We start from the raw sequence: 15,407 nt of genomic DNA on the forward strand, positions 1-15,407 counted from the left end.
TACTGAAGCTATTTTCCTTGAAGAAGTAGCATCTCACAATGAGACAGGCCAAACAATTTATTTTCCACAATTATCTGTTAAAACTGTTTCTGATTACAAAGACCCTACAGCAGCTCCGCTTTTCAGGACAGATCCACTTACCACAAGAGACACGCTTCCTGAGATAAGATGCGATGCTGTTATCCCAGGAGTATGGCCCATGTGATCCTGGAAGTAGTCAGATAAGTCTTCTTTTCTGTCTTGATAAGATATGTAGTTGTATACAGACTGAAAAGAACTTTCCTAACTATTAAAATGACATGTGTGATGATAATTGATGGTAAAACTACTAGCTTGTATTGAAGGCCAGCTGCAACAGAATTTGCTGCTATTTCTCTCAGTGAATGCAATAAAAATTGTGCAGAAAAAAGTACTTATCTTAACCCTGCATGAGTCTAACCCAAAGAAATAAAGCAGGGGGAAACACAACAGCAAAGGTCAGTTGGAAGAACGCTCCACTTGGCATCAGGTAGCTAAAAGATACCTTTACATTCACAGCACTTGAGATCTTAGGCTAACAAACAGACATTTTTCTTGCAACAGAACTAGATTATAGAACACGGTCACTTTTTTTAGTTAAGTCTCTCATAGAAAACCAAATGATGGAATATCCTGTTGAAGTAAACACACTTCCATTTCACTGCTTGCAATACGAGACGTAAGCTGTTTTAACAGGAAAACCAGGTATTTCTGCCCAGTCATACCCTTGACTATTTAAGTCCAACACCCTTGGCCTTGCCCTGCAAGTACCTTATTTAAGCAGTACTTGCTTCTAAAGAACAAGCACACTATTTTAGTTTTGCTTTACAGAAAATTGTTTCTTTGCATTGTAAAACAGTGCTTTCTGTTCTTTTTGAAATGAGGGAATAAGGTCCCTGCCATGGTCCTTACAGCAGTGCCATTCCAGCACTGCCACCCACCTTCCGCCCTTCACTCAGTCCTTCCCACCTGTCTGAAGGAAAGTCATACGGATGCTGTGTATACCAGCATCTCTCTCCTTTGTCGTCTTCTCACACATGTGGGAGGACAAATTTCAAGAGAAACCTGTTTTCGTGGTGGCTCACTGACAGCACACTGTTTTGTAGATTCTCTGATACCTAATAGAAGACAACCTGACATACCCACACACTGAAAAATTAAGCAAACACAAGATCAACCCTTCAGAAGACAACCTTCATTCGTTCTGGAGCTCACATGCCTTCTGGTGCTGACTTCTCTTTTTTTTTAACAGAGAACTTCACAACAAAGAATTACACTAACTTTGTTTCTTTTGGAGTATTTTTTCAAAAGCACCAAACACATTTTGCCTTTAGAGACAAAAGGCAACATCCTTGGCCTCAAGCACGTATACACCATGGATGACTGAAGATCACAATGTAGTTCTCATCCGGTACCTATTTTTCATGATACAGCAAGGGTTATGTGGATCTTTCGACATACAGAGGCATTCATTCTAACTCTATGGATGGAAAAAACACTCCTAACATTGTGGTACGCACGGACAAAGAAATCTTGAACTTCATAGACAATCATCATGGAATATAAAAAATTATGAAAAACATTATACATTACATGTATCTCTTCTAGAGAGGAAAAAACAAGCTAAAATGAAATATTCTTTTCTCCCCCACTCCCAGTTTTGGAAGCCACCTACTAACTACTATAAAAATGAATGCCATTTCAGATCACAACCCCTTCCACTTCTTACAGACTATTTTTTTCTAAGACATTCTGGTTCAGTAGTGCCACTGAGAGTAAAAAAAACAGTGTAAAGAATTTAATTCTTGTGCTATTCTAGATACCATTGCCAGAGTGACTTTAAATTGCTTTGAACGAACTAGAAAGTTCAAGTTAATTGAACACAAGGATTCACGTTGCAAATTATCTTACTACTAATGGTATGGAAGAAAGAAGCCTGATTAGTAAACCCTGCTGGATACTTGCAATGTGAGAAGTCAAGAGATGCCAGAACTAAATCAGAGACATGAAGATCAATAGTTTTTTAATCAATGGTGGATTACAGTGGGATTTATTCTGCTGAAAACAGCAGGGACAGATAAATTCCCCACTGAGATTAATTACTGGGAAGGGTAGACGCAAACAGAGGAGTGCAGCTATCTTTGTGACAACTGCAAGTGGCAAGAAGGACACCAGTGGGAGTACAGAGCTATTGCCTGCATCTCGGCTGGTGACCAATGACACCCTCATCAAATTCCCAGTCCCTCTTAGTTCCTTAGAAGAAACTGCCTTGAAGCCTGCGTATTATTACAAATATTGTAAACTGAAAAGCAGGGACACCGTTTTTTGGTTTTGTTTTTAAACCAATGGGTTGTTCCAGCTTTCAGGTTTATAAAATTTCTCTATTATGGAGACGAAAGCACTAATGCTGAAAAGAATGACAGCTTCATGCACAAAGATGCTGATCACATTCACAGCACATACTTAAGTCAAGAGGTTGTCAGAGCTGCTCCAGGGCGCTGTCTATTGGGACTATCCATGTAATCCATCATTACCATTACCATTACCATTATATGTGGTTCCCACAAACTAACCAGTAATGCACCATGCACTAGTGCTAAACACTGAGACACTGTGGGAAAGTAACAGATGATTGGTGAGGAGGGTTGTAAACACACTCTAGTGATCTGCGATGTAGAGGTGTAGAAAAACATAGATCGTGCAAATTGTTATTTAGCCTCATGTGTCAGACATGTAGAACATCTGTGTTTAGATAACATAGGCCTGTGGCAGACTTAGAGGCATCCTACCAAACACGCTTCAGATTCCTGCCCTGCCGTGGGAAAGATAAAGCACAGTGGCAAACTACGCCTGCGGGAATCCTTGAAATACATGGCAAACCAGCAGGTTTGGCCATCCTCTAGTAAGGACTGAGCACCACGGTGCCTGCATTCCCACCTGTGTGCCTCTGCCCAGGTGCTGCTCCGGGGATCCTCCAGTTTAAGAGGTAACAAAAATAAATGTACTCTTTGCATTTCATCCATGGGTTAGTGATCCTTCCTGCGTCCTGCCTGTGTTGGTTCACACAGACTCTAAGCAGGCTAGGCAGAAGAGAGAAATCACAGAGCACCTCTTGTAATAAAACCAATTTAGAAACTAATAATAAATTGAAATTACTGTGACTTTGACATACTTATGGAATTTACTAACATGAAAAAACAATCAGAGCTAACAGCTTAGCTTGCCACTGCTTGATTATCTACCAGCTTGAAGGAAAGACATCTAATTGGTCTCCCCCCTGACATTTTACATTGACTTACCTTATCAGAAGACGGTAAGATGCAGAGGGTCCAGCAGATACTGAATTTGCTGGACACAATCTGATGGATTTATTTGTTCATTTATCTTAGTTATTACCAGCAGCTGTTTGAGAGGTCTCTGTCTTAAACTCTGAACAGGTGGCATCAACTTGTCCGCTTTATTTTTTGTAGAAAACATTTCAGAGAATATTTTCAACTCTATCCCGGCTATGTTGGTCTATTTTCAATGATTCCGAATTCAGGAGTTTTAAAAGAAATTTCTGTTGTTTTGTGAGGTTTTTTTTCCTCTGAATTGTATCAGATACCAACATTCACGTCTGTGTGGCAAATCAGAAAAGGTTCTTTATTGGGAAAAATGCAAGTTTAATACAGATGTGATATAAATTACAAAAAATGTTTTAAAAATCACCTCTCCAGGATACCCAAATTAATTGAAGGTGCAGTCTCAGTGAAGCAAATAAAGTCTTTCCCAGATCATCTCTTACTTTAAAGCAGGTCATAAAAATAGTCCAGGCCTTGTCCCAGTTCCCAGATGGATATTCCAGTGCCCAATTCTTTTGCAAGCTCTAAGCGCAACTGGATGGACTAAGACAAAGACATATAAAGCAATTACCTTTTAGTCAGACATCAGACGCTCCATGCTTCCATCTCTTCATGCCATTATCACACTTTTTAAAAACATCTATCCTTGAAACAGATACTGAACAACCTAGTCTGTATTTCAAATACTCTCTGGCTAGCAAGCAATCATTCAGTAAGAGACAGTTAATTGCAACAGTTAATTCAATGACCTAATAAAAGATAACCAGCTAAATAGACAAAATGCCACAGAAATAAATCAGATTTATGAACTATGTGAAGGCCTATTCTAATTTAGGCTATCATTTCACAATGTACAGAAATTCTAACTCTTCCCAGAAATGTCTCAGGGGTAAAATAAAACTTCATCACTGAAGACAATTAGAACAACTTGTCAAATACCACCAAGATCTCTTACCTACCCTTGCCTTCCCCCAGGACAGAGCAACGCCACAATTCATCTTCTGCACTTCTTTTAGTTCAGACAATATATGTAATTATTTTTCAATCTTTTACTTTCAGGTTTTCCTACTCTGAAGTGCAGCACTGCAATGTTTAAGCTGCTTGCACCAAGGACATTTTTAGAACTCATTTCCACAGAAAACAGAACAAAGTATCAAGGCATCATTAACAGATCCACTGAGCCTAGTGTTCATGACTGCTTTTAATTAATCACGAACAAACCAGTTTTGCACAACTTGTGCAACCAGTGATTATAACATTAAAAAGGGGATGAAACACACTTGTCATGGGGTAATGAAAGTGTTTGCTGACCATCTTGATCACCATTATGTAAACAACTCTTTGATTTGCCCCAGCATACAAATCTCAAAATATTTCATTACAAGCTTGTTGAAATTGGAAAGAAAATCTGTTTCCAGAAATTCACCAACCATCACAGTTGAGTATCTATTAGAGAAGAAGTAATGGAAGAAATGTCCAGGAATGAGTGTCCTTAATCTGGTTAGTACTGACCACAGCATGGTGAAACCCTTCCACAAGGCCAAAGAGAACACAGCATAACAACATACAGCATGATCTATCTTTTTTCTGATGGTTCACAATGAAACCTTCTAACCCTCTCAGACAAGTACTACTAGCAAGAACATAGACATAGTAATTAATATCCCGTATCTCATATGTGCTAGCACTTCCACCAATATTAGATTAATGAAGAGAAATATCCTTGTGCTTAAGGTAACAATCCCATTCAGAAAAACAGAGCCTTGGATCATTTCACACTAGTTTAACCATATAAAATGTCTCTGTTCTCTGTAACTATTATATACTTTCACTACAGAAGCAATTCCCTTCCAATATTAAAAGCCAGCAGAGGCTTAACATACTGCCTTTAGCTTAATTTGAGAAAATCTAAAGATAGCTTCCTAGGAACTAAGGCTGCATGTAATCATTTTATCCTGTTTCCTGCTATACTGCAGACTACTGTGTAGACAGAAATTCTATGTCCTGCCAAAGGACTTCAGTAAGACCAAACGCTCAAGTTTTCAAAACACTGAAATATGTTCCACAGAAACAGAACCGAAGAACACAGGGTGATGCAGGTTGACGGGAAGAATCAAAACCCCAGTACAGAGGAAGGCAAAAGTTCCCCAAGCTTCCAGCCAACATGATCAGAAGGAAAGTTTCTTCTGCCTCTTGTCTGGCAATCAGCATGCCTGGTAGCACATAACTGTGCGCTCAAACAGATGCTCTCAGAGCCCTGGTTTGCCCTGGTGTGTCTAATCTCTAGACATGGCTAATCTTCAAAGATCCCCAAACCCCATTATGCATGAGAGAGAAAAAACAATCTTGTTGTACAGGCAGCTGAAGCTTTGAGTCATAACAACTGCATGAGGATAAACTTCTTTCACAAAAGCTTAAATCCAGTTCAACATTTTATGAAGTATCTCAATAATGCAACAAGTCAAGTAAACACCTCTTTGCTCTTACAGCACTCTGACATGAAAAAGTGGCACCTACCTTCAGTGTTGGATAGAAGACTGCATGTTTTCCTCCTTTATTTCTGCAAAACAGGAAAACGAAATAGTCACAATAGCTTTGATAGATTCCCATAGGACTTTAAGATGAGATTATAATTCAAAACTAGTTTTATTCCTGTCCACTAAAAGACAGTGCTGAAGAAAACTGATTTTATGTTTAAGATGTTACTGGTTATCTTATTAAAAATAAGATACACTAGTATGTTCAGCACATGAGCATTAATACGCCCGTATCAAAGACAGAGACTACTTGCCATTTAGTAGGTCCCAGTATTTAAATTTCTTACCCAGTGTTCATTCCACTCTGGAAGCTGAGCTCTCTGAAATCCAACACTCTTGCTATCAGCTTCCATTCATTCCGTACTTACTTGTACTCTGGCTATTCTGTCTACCGAGGGCATGGTAGGGCCAAAATCTTCTCTACTTCTAGTCCCTCTCTACTGCAGATATGAACTTCTACTCTCACTTTTCTAAAAAACATATCATAGCACATAAATCTAAAGTGGTGGGGAAAGAAAATCTGTTAAGAGAAGGTACACAACATAGCTAAAAGTCAAGTATGAAACCATGTCCTGCAGGTATCAGTTACAGGATTACTTGTCAGAAAGGTCCTCCTGACAAGATCATACTACTTAGATGGGCTTTGACAAAGCCAGCAGCTGGAAAATAAGACAGTTCAAAACATGACTGTATAGAATCAAAGACCTTCTAAAGGAGTCTTTGCATAGCGATTGCATCGTGTCACGACCACAACAAAAATCACAGGTTATCATCTAAAAGATTCCTTAGAAAGCTTGAGGATGAGGCCTTTCAAAGCATCTAAAGAACATCTAAAGTTTCTTAATAACTAACAGAAAAATTTTGGGAAGAAATCAGGTAACTTTCATGATTAAGATGAAAGTTCCCAACATCTTTGGGTCTAACACTTTGCCCAAGAACTGGTTACACTGAACTCTAATACAGGCAGAGTTAGGCAAGACACTTATTTACCCCACACTAGTGGCCTTTGAGGAGGACAACTCTTTAAAAGAGATGAAAAATCTGTCAGTGAAAATAGAAGATCTGAGAAGAGATCTCACAACAGAGATGGTTTAATACTAGATCTAAGTAAACACACTGGTATATCTCATTGCAACTGGATTATAAAACTGTCAAGTAGTAAAAGACAGTTGCACCTACTAAATGGGCATCTGAAAAAGATGAAGATATTTGGCTGTCAGACACAAACTGTGAAAGATTTTCCCCAAATTACTATATTTCAGGTTAAATTAAATGCTAGCAGTATAAAATCATAGAATCATAGAATCATAGAATGGTTACGGTTGGAAGGGACCTTAAAGATCATCTAGTTCCAACCCCCCTGCCATGGGCAGGGACACCTTGCACTAGACCAGGTGGCTCAAAGCCACATCCAGCCTGGCCTTGAAGACATCCAGGGATGGGGCATCCACAACATCTCTGTGCAACCTGTTCCAGTGCCTCACCACCCTCTCTGTGAAGAATTTCTTCCTGATATCTAATCTAACCCTCCCCACTTTCAATTTGTACCCGTTAACCCTTGTCCTATCACTACAGGCTCTTGTAAAAAGTCCTCTCCCAGCACCCTTGTAGGCCCCCTTCAGATACTGGAAAGCTGCAATGAGGTCTCCTCGGAGCCTCCTCTTCTCCAGGCTGAACAAGCCCAGTTCTCGCAGCCTTTCGTCATAGCAGAGGTGCTCCAGCCCTCTGATCATCTTCGGGGCCCTCCTCTGGACTCGCTCCAAGTGGTCAATATCCTTCTGATATTGAGGGCTCCACAGCTGGACGCAGCACTCCAGGTGGGGTCTCACCAGAGCAGAGTACAGGGGCAAATATACAGACAGGGCAAGCTACACTGGGCACAGACACCAAGGCTACATTTCAAAATCCCTAATAATGAGAAGGGCGAGTTAGAACTGGTCTCACAGCACCACTTTACCACTTAGGCTAGGAGGAAAGCCAGAGTGCATGGACAGACCAAGTAGGAATTGCTCCTACAATCTCCCACATTACATAAACGCATACTTACCTATACAGTGCACTGGGCCAAGCACTCAGAGACAACAGATTTCTGTAACTATTTGTAATAGTCTCTGCCTGCCAGTCTCCGTTGCTTGACCATCCTTATCACTACGATTAGTAAAACCAAGCTCTTGTACCAAAGATTTTCCTCAAAACTATTTTTGGTGAAGTTATTGGTAATCACCCCACAGCACCCCAGAGGCTCAGCACTCAGAGCCTCTCAGCAGGTAACTTTGATGGACAACTTCTAAAGACATGACTCATCAGACTTCTCTTCTAGAGATTGTTTTGGCTTATGTTATTTCATTAATCCTTCTCTGATTTACTTCTCTTGCCTGAAGCACTCTTTTATGCTGCAGTTCAGTGTTGACATACAGATCACAAACAGCAGAATTTCCATTTGCTGAATTCAGCTGTATACTAGAGTTAACTGGTAATTCATTGTGTACTGGACCATGACCAAAAATATTTGCAGAACACTAAGTTAATAAATGTAACTCACTTTTTGTATTCAAAGTAATGTTCAGCAATTTGTTCATCCCAGACAAATTTTGGTTTGTGCTCCTTCAAGGTTTCAATGTACCTACAAATTAAAAATACAGATATGGAATTAACTTTTCTAAAAAGCAGTTATGAAATTACATTGCTGAAATTTCTAAAAAAGCAGTTTTACCATGTTTAGATGTTGAACACTGTATCAAAATATCTTTGCTCTGAAAATGAATTTCCTCAGCCACTTCACAATTTGCCATGTTCACATTTTTAGGCATTTTTTATAAGCAATACCACAATTAATGTTCATCAATTAACAAATCTATAAAGGCACATGAAAGCAGTGCTTCAGTATTTCTACAGTCTGATTCCTGTACGCCAAAGCATAGGAACTGAAGTGATCCCTAGGCTGTACCTAATTATGTTCTCAAAGGCTAATCAATGCAATTCTTAATTATAAGGTACTATTGGTTTATAACCAGTAAAGTTCTTCTATAAAATGGGCGCAGTTAATCTTCTAAAAATTAATTTTTTAAAAAAGCGTGTTTTCAAGGAAACTTTCTGCTAAGCAACTCTGCATACAAATTTTCTCCACCACTAGCTTCTTGGCATTATTCCCTTGCATGGACATCTTGAACGTGGAATGACGTACCTTATTCCTTACTTTACACACAAGTGAGGACAGAATGCTACTTGCACCCAAAAAACTGCATAGGGAACTGGCGTGGAATACTTAGTATGTTGTAAATTCATGTTCTTGGTTAGCTCACAGTATTGTCTCGGTGTAGAGAGAGTGTCTCCTTGTGACTGCATTTCTGACTGCACAACAGAGGTGCTTGCTGCCACGTGTAAGACCAGAAGATGGCAAGCTATTGCCAGTGATAGAGGCCACGTACGTGTCACGGAAATAAGAGAAGCCTCTATCACACGTTCCTCTGCCTCTTCATCTTTTTAACCTGCATCTTTGACCAGCAAGAAGGCTGACCTTTGCTGACGACTTTCCCATCTAAACATTAGGAGGTTATCTGGCCACAGGCCAAGCACCGTCAGTTTCTTTTTTACCTTGGGGATTGTATCAGGAATTTGAATTCCAAGCCCCATTATCAGTACTCCATCATGATTATATAAAGCTGTCATAGGTAAACACAGGGATCATAAGGTAGCATTAAGATTATTTTTCTGTTTTTGCAAAATCTATCACAATCCTCTCTTTGACAATATATCTCATTCTTGCAATAATTCCGCTTCTCATGACAGAATTTGCATGGAAAAAAATTGCCTTCAAATCATCCTATTTTTAAGTATGAAATGTCCTTGATTTCCTCCTGATTTTCTCCTGAAACCTCCTGATTTCCATCAGTCACTATCCTGACTCCATCAGTGTTGAAATTCCACCACACTATACACTTTAAAAAAAGAGAAAAAGCTTGTCTTTCTCAGTTTGAAAAAGATTTATTCTCTCATTTGCTGTTATTCTAAATGCAGTTAAAACATTCAGCATTTCAGGGAATATCTTCTCTCTTTTGCTGTGGCTTGCTTATTCATATACACACATGAAAAAGCTTTAAAATTAGAAATACAACTTGAAGCAATTATTATAGCCTATTATATATAAGATATATTGTTATTTTAAAGCTCTTCAGGCATGCACTGCATTTAATGAGAGCCCATCCTGACCAGGCACAGAGAATTTATTTCCCTTTCTCCTGCCTCTAGGCTTTATCACAATGGTAGGTAAGAGCAAAAAATGAACAAGTTCATCTTCAAATGACATCTATGGTGATGAGAATAGCTCCAAGCTTGAGTTGGGGAAATAAGAATTGCTAGGCCCAAAATTGTCATTACTATCCATTAATTTTCGGGGACCTACTTGAAATGTTTTAATTTGGTCCTCTATTAAGGAAACCAACAACTTAAAGTACAATGTTCAAAACAACTGTATTTTCTTAAACTGTATCCTTTCTGGTGGGAGAAAATGTCAAAAAACAATATAATCTGGAGACATTTTTGAACTTTACATTGAAATGTTTTAAAAGTGAGAATTTTTTTGGCCTTCTCTACTTTTTAGAAGATCATTCCTAAAGAACAGCTGAAAAATTGATGAATATACTACAAGCTAATTCAACCATGACACTAACAGTTTTGATAAAGGATTGCTTCCATGGTAATAAATCAAAACATAAAAGGAAGAAAATTTGAAAAATAAAAAAGATTATAGAGAGAATTTGAGTTCTCACTCACTTGATCCCTAAAATTGAAGCTTGCAAAACGTAGAGATGCTTTGCAATTTAACAATCTTTAGATAGTAGCCTTTAAAATAGTTTTGCGAGCATGCATAAGTTAATGAAAAGCCTAGTTGCAGGCACTAGTAATATAATATTATATATGTGTGTGTGTGTGTATATATATACAGTATTAAACAGTGTGCAGTAATAAAGGTCAGTAATAGACTGAACAATGAAGTAAGCTTTCACCAAACTGGTCCTATCAGGATCCCTCAAGCACCTTTTAACTCATCTCTTCTCACCATTCAATACTCACTAACACCATTTTTAGAATATGTAAGTATAAACTTCCAACTTTAAAAGGTGGTAAAGTTGTTATCCCTTCCTTGCACACCAAAGAATCCAGATTTTTTTAACATAAATCCTACAAGATCTTTCAAAAGCAAGTACATTATCCAAGAAAAAGAAAGCTAGTACATATTTTCTAGAGAATCAAAAGAACACGCTAAGTAACATTAAAAGTTTTTACTCTGAGGATTTATGCATCTGAGTGGAGAGCATACTCTAGAAGCCTTATTTATTCTGTCTGCAGGGTATGTTATTCAAAAATAGTCCTGTTAAGATCTTTAGATTATTTCATGCAAAACAACTTAAAACCAAATACAGTTGGCAGAGAGACACCAATCTGTTCACTTTCATTCCTACTGGGTGTCTTGGGTAAAGCTGTTAAAGTATCCAAGTAGCAGCCTAGAAATGAATATAACCAAGCCTCATCTTCCTCTATTAATCTTCCCTCTGTCGTTGCTTGCACTTTGCTCTGTCAGTTTTAAAAGGCAATAATACCTTTTTCTATTATTTTAATAGTAAGAGCTTTCCAACAGAGTTGTTTCTCTGTGATTGTGTTGCTTCCAGTTTTATAAAGTCATTCTCACTGATTTCCCCACACTTCATCACTGACTTGACAAATGACACTTTTCAGTGCTTCCCCACCAACCTCACACAAACCTACTGACCTTCTTCTACTGTCTGCCATGACACACCAGCCCAGTGGAAACAAGCAGAACCTCAGCAACGTTTCTATCGTTACCCTGGGCTCTTCAGAAGGGAATTAGATGGGCTTTAAGGTCCCTTCCAACCCAAACCATTCTGTGATTTTATGATTTAGAAACAATAATACTTGGATGGACACAAGTGCCAAGAGGGAGCCAAGTGTTCCTATTTTATAGAACTCTGGGGATAGAGAAGACAATCTCAAGCTTTTCAGAAGCATCCTCTTCTCGCTCCTGTCTCACGGAAACAACAAGGACTAAAACCTTTCAGTGCCTTACTGTGGCTACAGAAGGAAGCACAAACATGACAGCATCTCTGTGTATACAGATTTACATGTTAGCAGTGCCCCTCGTTCTCATTTAACTTCACAGAGGTTTTAGAGGAAAAGCCCCGTCTGAGAATGCATGCAATGGTACCCCAAGGAACCCCGAGTACAGCTCAAAGTACTCTAGTGCCTGCTGTTTTCTAAAAATCACCAAAGTGGTGGTTCTTTACAAAAAAGAAAACAAAGCTACAGTTAGATATTGATCAAAGCATAGAATTAATCACACACAAGGCAGAAAAAGGTGTTAACGTTTGTATAGGTAAGGTTTTGACTCAAAAGGACAGATATGAGAGGAACATATGAAAATCTCCTTAAAGAAGACAAGATCTTTATTTCTAAGCCAATAAGTATTGCGCAGACATAACTAGATTGAGGCAGAAGGGTTGCTTATCTGGTGCTACACTTTCAAAAGCACGCCACTGTTTAGCAGCTTCGTTTATTTCGTAATGATACAGATTTTTTGTGGGTTTTGTTTTGGTTTGTTTGGTGGTTTTTGTTTTGGTTTGTGGTTGGTTTGTTTGTTTGTGGTTTTTGTTTGGCTTTGTTCTGTTCTTCTATTTTTCAAGACACCTGGGGCTACAAAATGGGAATTTTTTTTCCCCGTGCAAATTATTTATGATAACAACTGTTTACTAAGTTGATTTTTGTTCATATGCGTCAACTTTTTCTATCAGAAATCTTTGTTGTTCTTGACCACTGCCAAGTCTCAACTTTCGAGCTAAAGTATCAGACAATCTTTTTGCTTGTATTTGTTCAGTTAGGCATAGGTTTTTCTTTCTGATTTATCCAATCTAACACATGACAGGTCACTATTTATAGTCGGGTTTGGTTTTGGCAGCTTTTGCTGTCTTGAAAGAATGAGTTTGTTGCCTTTAAAAGTCAGCTGTGCTGTCTGAACTTCTCTTTCAGCTCTAATCCAAGTGCATCCTCCTGTCAGGCAGAAGACAAATTAATGGAGAACAGTTTACTGTGCTAGAACAAAAAATCAGGATTCAGGCAAGCTCACAGAAACAAAAAAGCACAAGAGAACTTAATGAAATAAGGCTTACTGTTCCGGACTAGCTCAAGTAACTAGTCTATTTAGTCATACTAAAATTTGACTTGAATTTGACTACGAGCTAGAGCCCTGACGTTCCACAAGCAAAGGATTTAAAAAAAAAAAAAATTTTTTTTTTATCTAACTCTGTATATTGGTCAATTTGAAGTCTTTGATAAAAACAAATCTTCATTTGGACTTGACAGCCTTTGCACACACTTTAACAACCCTGACAATTCAACGAAAATGTGATGTTGTCTTTGGTCTTCATCACAGAACTAATGCCAAGTAGGCATGCTACTGGGCAACCGAAGAGTAACAATATTCAACCTAGCTCTCACAAAGCAGAAAAATGTTTCAAAGCTACTCCATGTCTGTTAATTATCCCCTGTGATGTATCAAGCCCAACCTCTGAAGACCTGAACACCAAACACTTTCTCTAAGGTAAAAGAAACAGAGTTCTGGGATAGCTTTTTTGGCATGAAGTAGTTACAGACGCTCAGTAATAAATTTAAATGATCAAGTGCAATACAGATAGTTTTACCTTCATATGAAGGAAGTCATAAATGCAATCCCTGACTGGGAGGTTTGTAACTAAAGACGACAACTACGCTAAAGGAAAATTTACGGCAGGTGAGTAAACTCCAAAAGCCTCCAGTGTCCTATGAAGCTATGAACTACATACTCTTCTCCATCTTTCGGGACCAAGTTAAGTGAAGAACTAAGAACATTTCTGCTGACTTTTGAGTTCATTTTTCGTACTTGGCAGAGGGATTTTTCTCTTCTCAATTCACCACGTTTTAGTCATAGTTATATACATTTATTCTGGATTTACACTACTAGAACTAATATAAGACTTTCAGCCTTTGTTTTTTGAAAAGATAGAATGATGACAAATTCATGCAAATGACTATTAATCTCGTAAATAATGCAAATCTCAGAGGGTTAGTAAATGCAAATCTCATAGGGTAAGTACATTTTTAACATGCCTTAGAATAATCTGGATGGCATATAATTCCTTCATTTTTGGCAAGACTTGAATTAAATATGGGCTATGAACTAATAAACCATATTTTATCCAATGACAGTGGAGATTTATGCCCTTTTAAGAAACTATCTTCATCAGGGCAGTTAAGTAAATACTTGAGAACACGCATTTTAAATCTCTTGCTATTTAGTTAAACTAATACATATTCATGCGGCAGTGTTGAGTTTTAAATAAAAGCCTTGCATTTTTCACCATGAAAAAACAGCAGAATGTCTTCTGTATCTTTGCTGTAACTCCGACAAATATCTGTATATTTTTATCTGTTCAGTTTCTGCTGAACAAACATATCCATGCCGGCTGCTAAACCTTGTTAAGACTAAATTTTAAAGCAAAACCCAATATGAGTATATGTATTAGAAATTACTTCCAAAAGAACTGTTATTTAACTGGCAACACTTGGAGTGCAAATCAAGGGACAAAATAATGGCCACCCTGTTTTTCCCCCTTTAAATTTACTGAAAATTTCAAAATGCAATAGTGTGTTAATTCTAACAGGTATGTAGATAATGTTTTTTTAATCTTTACATTAAAGAGCACTACTTTTTGCATTAACTATGGCTCCCTACCAAGTAAGTATACAGCATTTTGTACACAAAGGATCTTGGTTTGCTGAAGAAACTGTTGATTTAGAGGAACCCACTAAAGGGCAGTTATAGCATATGCAGGATATGTGTGCATTCTAAACTTTGTTAACATCTGGGGAAGTTAGAAAATAAATCCTTTTGCTGTGTTTGAATGATAGAAGTTTGGTTTTTGTAATTATTCAAGCAAATTCAGTCAGTAGGTATTCACAGTTTCTCCTAGTAGACTGCTAAAGGTAAAACAGTAGGGCATTTATGTATCTGAAGTGGTTCCATATGTAAACATATTAAATTGCAATAACACTTTCAAAATACTATCACTTTGTATCCCTGACACAAGTCATTCAACACACGGAATAACCACCAGTACAGCTGTGTAATTAACAGAAGACAAACGTCCTTTAAACACTTACTAACTGTAAACCTAAACAAGTTAACAGACACTACGATATGCATGTAACAGAAGGTGAATATAGAAAGCCCAAAGCAAAATTAAGGAGCAAGAAATGCTGCAAGGTATCAATTACTAAAAGCATAATGGAAGAGAGACTGGTACAATGTGGAATGAAGAAAAAATGTCTTTTTTATTTTTAAAAAGCAAAATTTAAAAACAAGTGTTGGGGAAAAAAGTTTATCATTTTCCTTCTGATTTCATCAGTGAACATTGCTTTTTTCAAAAGCTCAAGAAAAGTATTTGATTGATTTAATTAAAAA

General features: G+C 37.8%; 1 protein-coding gene across 1 annotated transcript in view; it reads right to left on the reverse strand.

Moving 5' to 3' along the window:
* Positions 1–3,637: 3,637 nt before the first annotated feature.
* Positions 3,638–15,407, reverse strand: part of CHID1 (chitinase domain containing 1) — a gene marked incomplete at its 5' end in the record, with an annotated part of 78,826 nt that continues 67,056 nt past the window's right edge. Inside the window, 3 exons of the mRNA XM_010147072.1 lie at positions 3,638–3,902; positions 5,877–5,919; positions 8,439–8,519. Of these exons, the coding sequence (XP_010145374.1) occupies positions 3,804–3,902; positions 5,877–5,919; positions 8,439–8,519 (223 nt within the window). The remainder of the gene's footprint in view (positions 3,903–5,876; positions 5,920–8,438; positions 8,520–15,407) is intronic.

The sequence above is a fragment of the Eurypyga helias genome, unplaced genomic scaffold (genome assembly GCF_000690775.1).
Source record: "Eurypyga helias isolate BGI_N326 unplaced genomic scaffold, ASM69077v1 scaffold4062, whole genome shotgun sequence".
In the NCBI taxonomy this organism is placed as follows: domain Eukaryota; kingdom Metazoa; phylum Chordata; class Aves; order Eurypygiformes; family Eurypygidae; genus Eurypyga; species Eurypyga helias.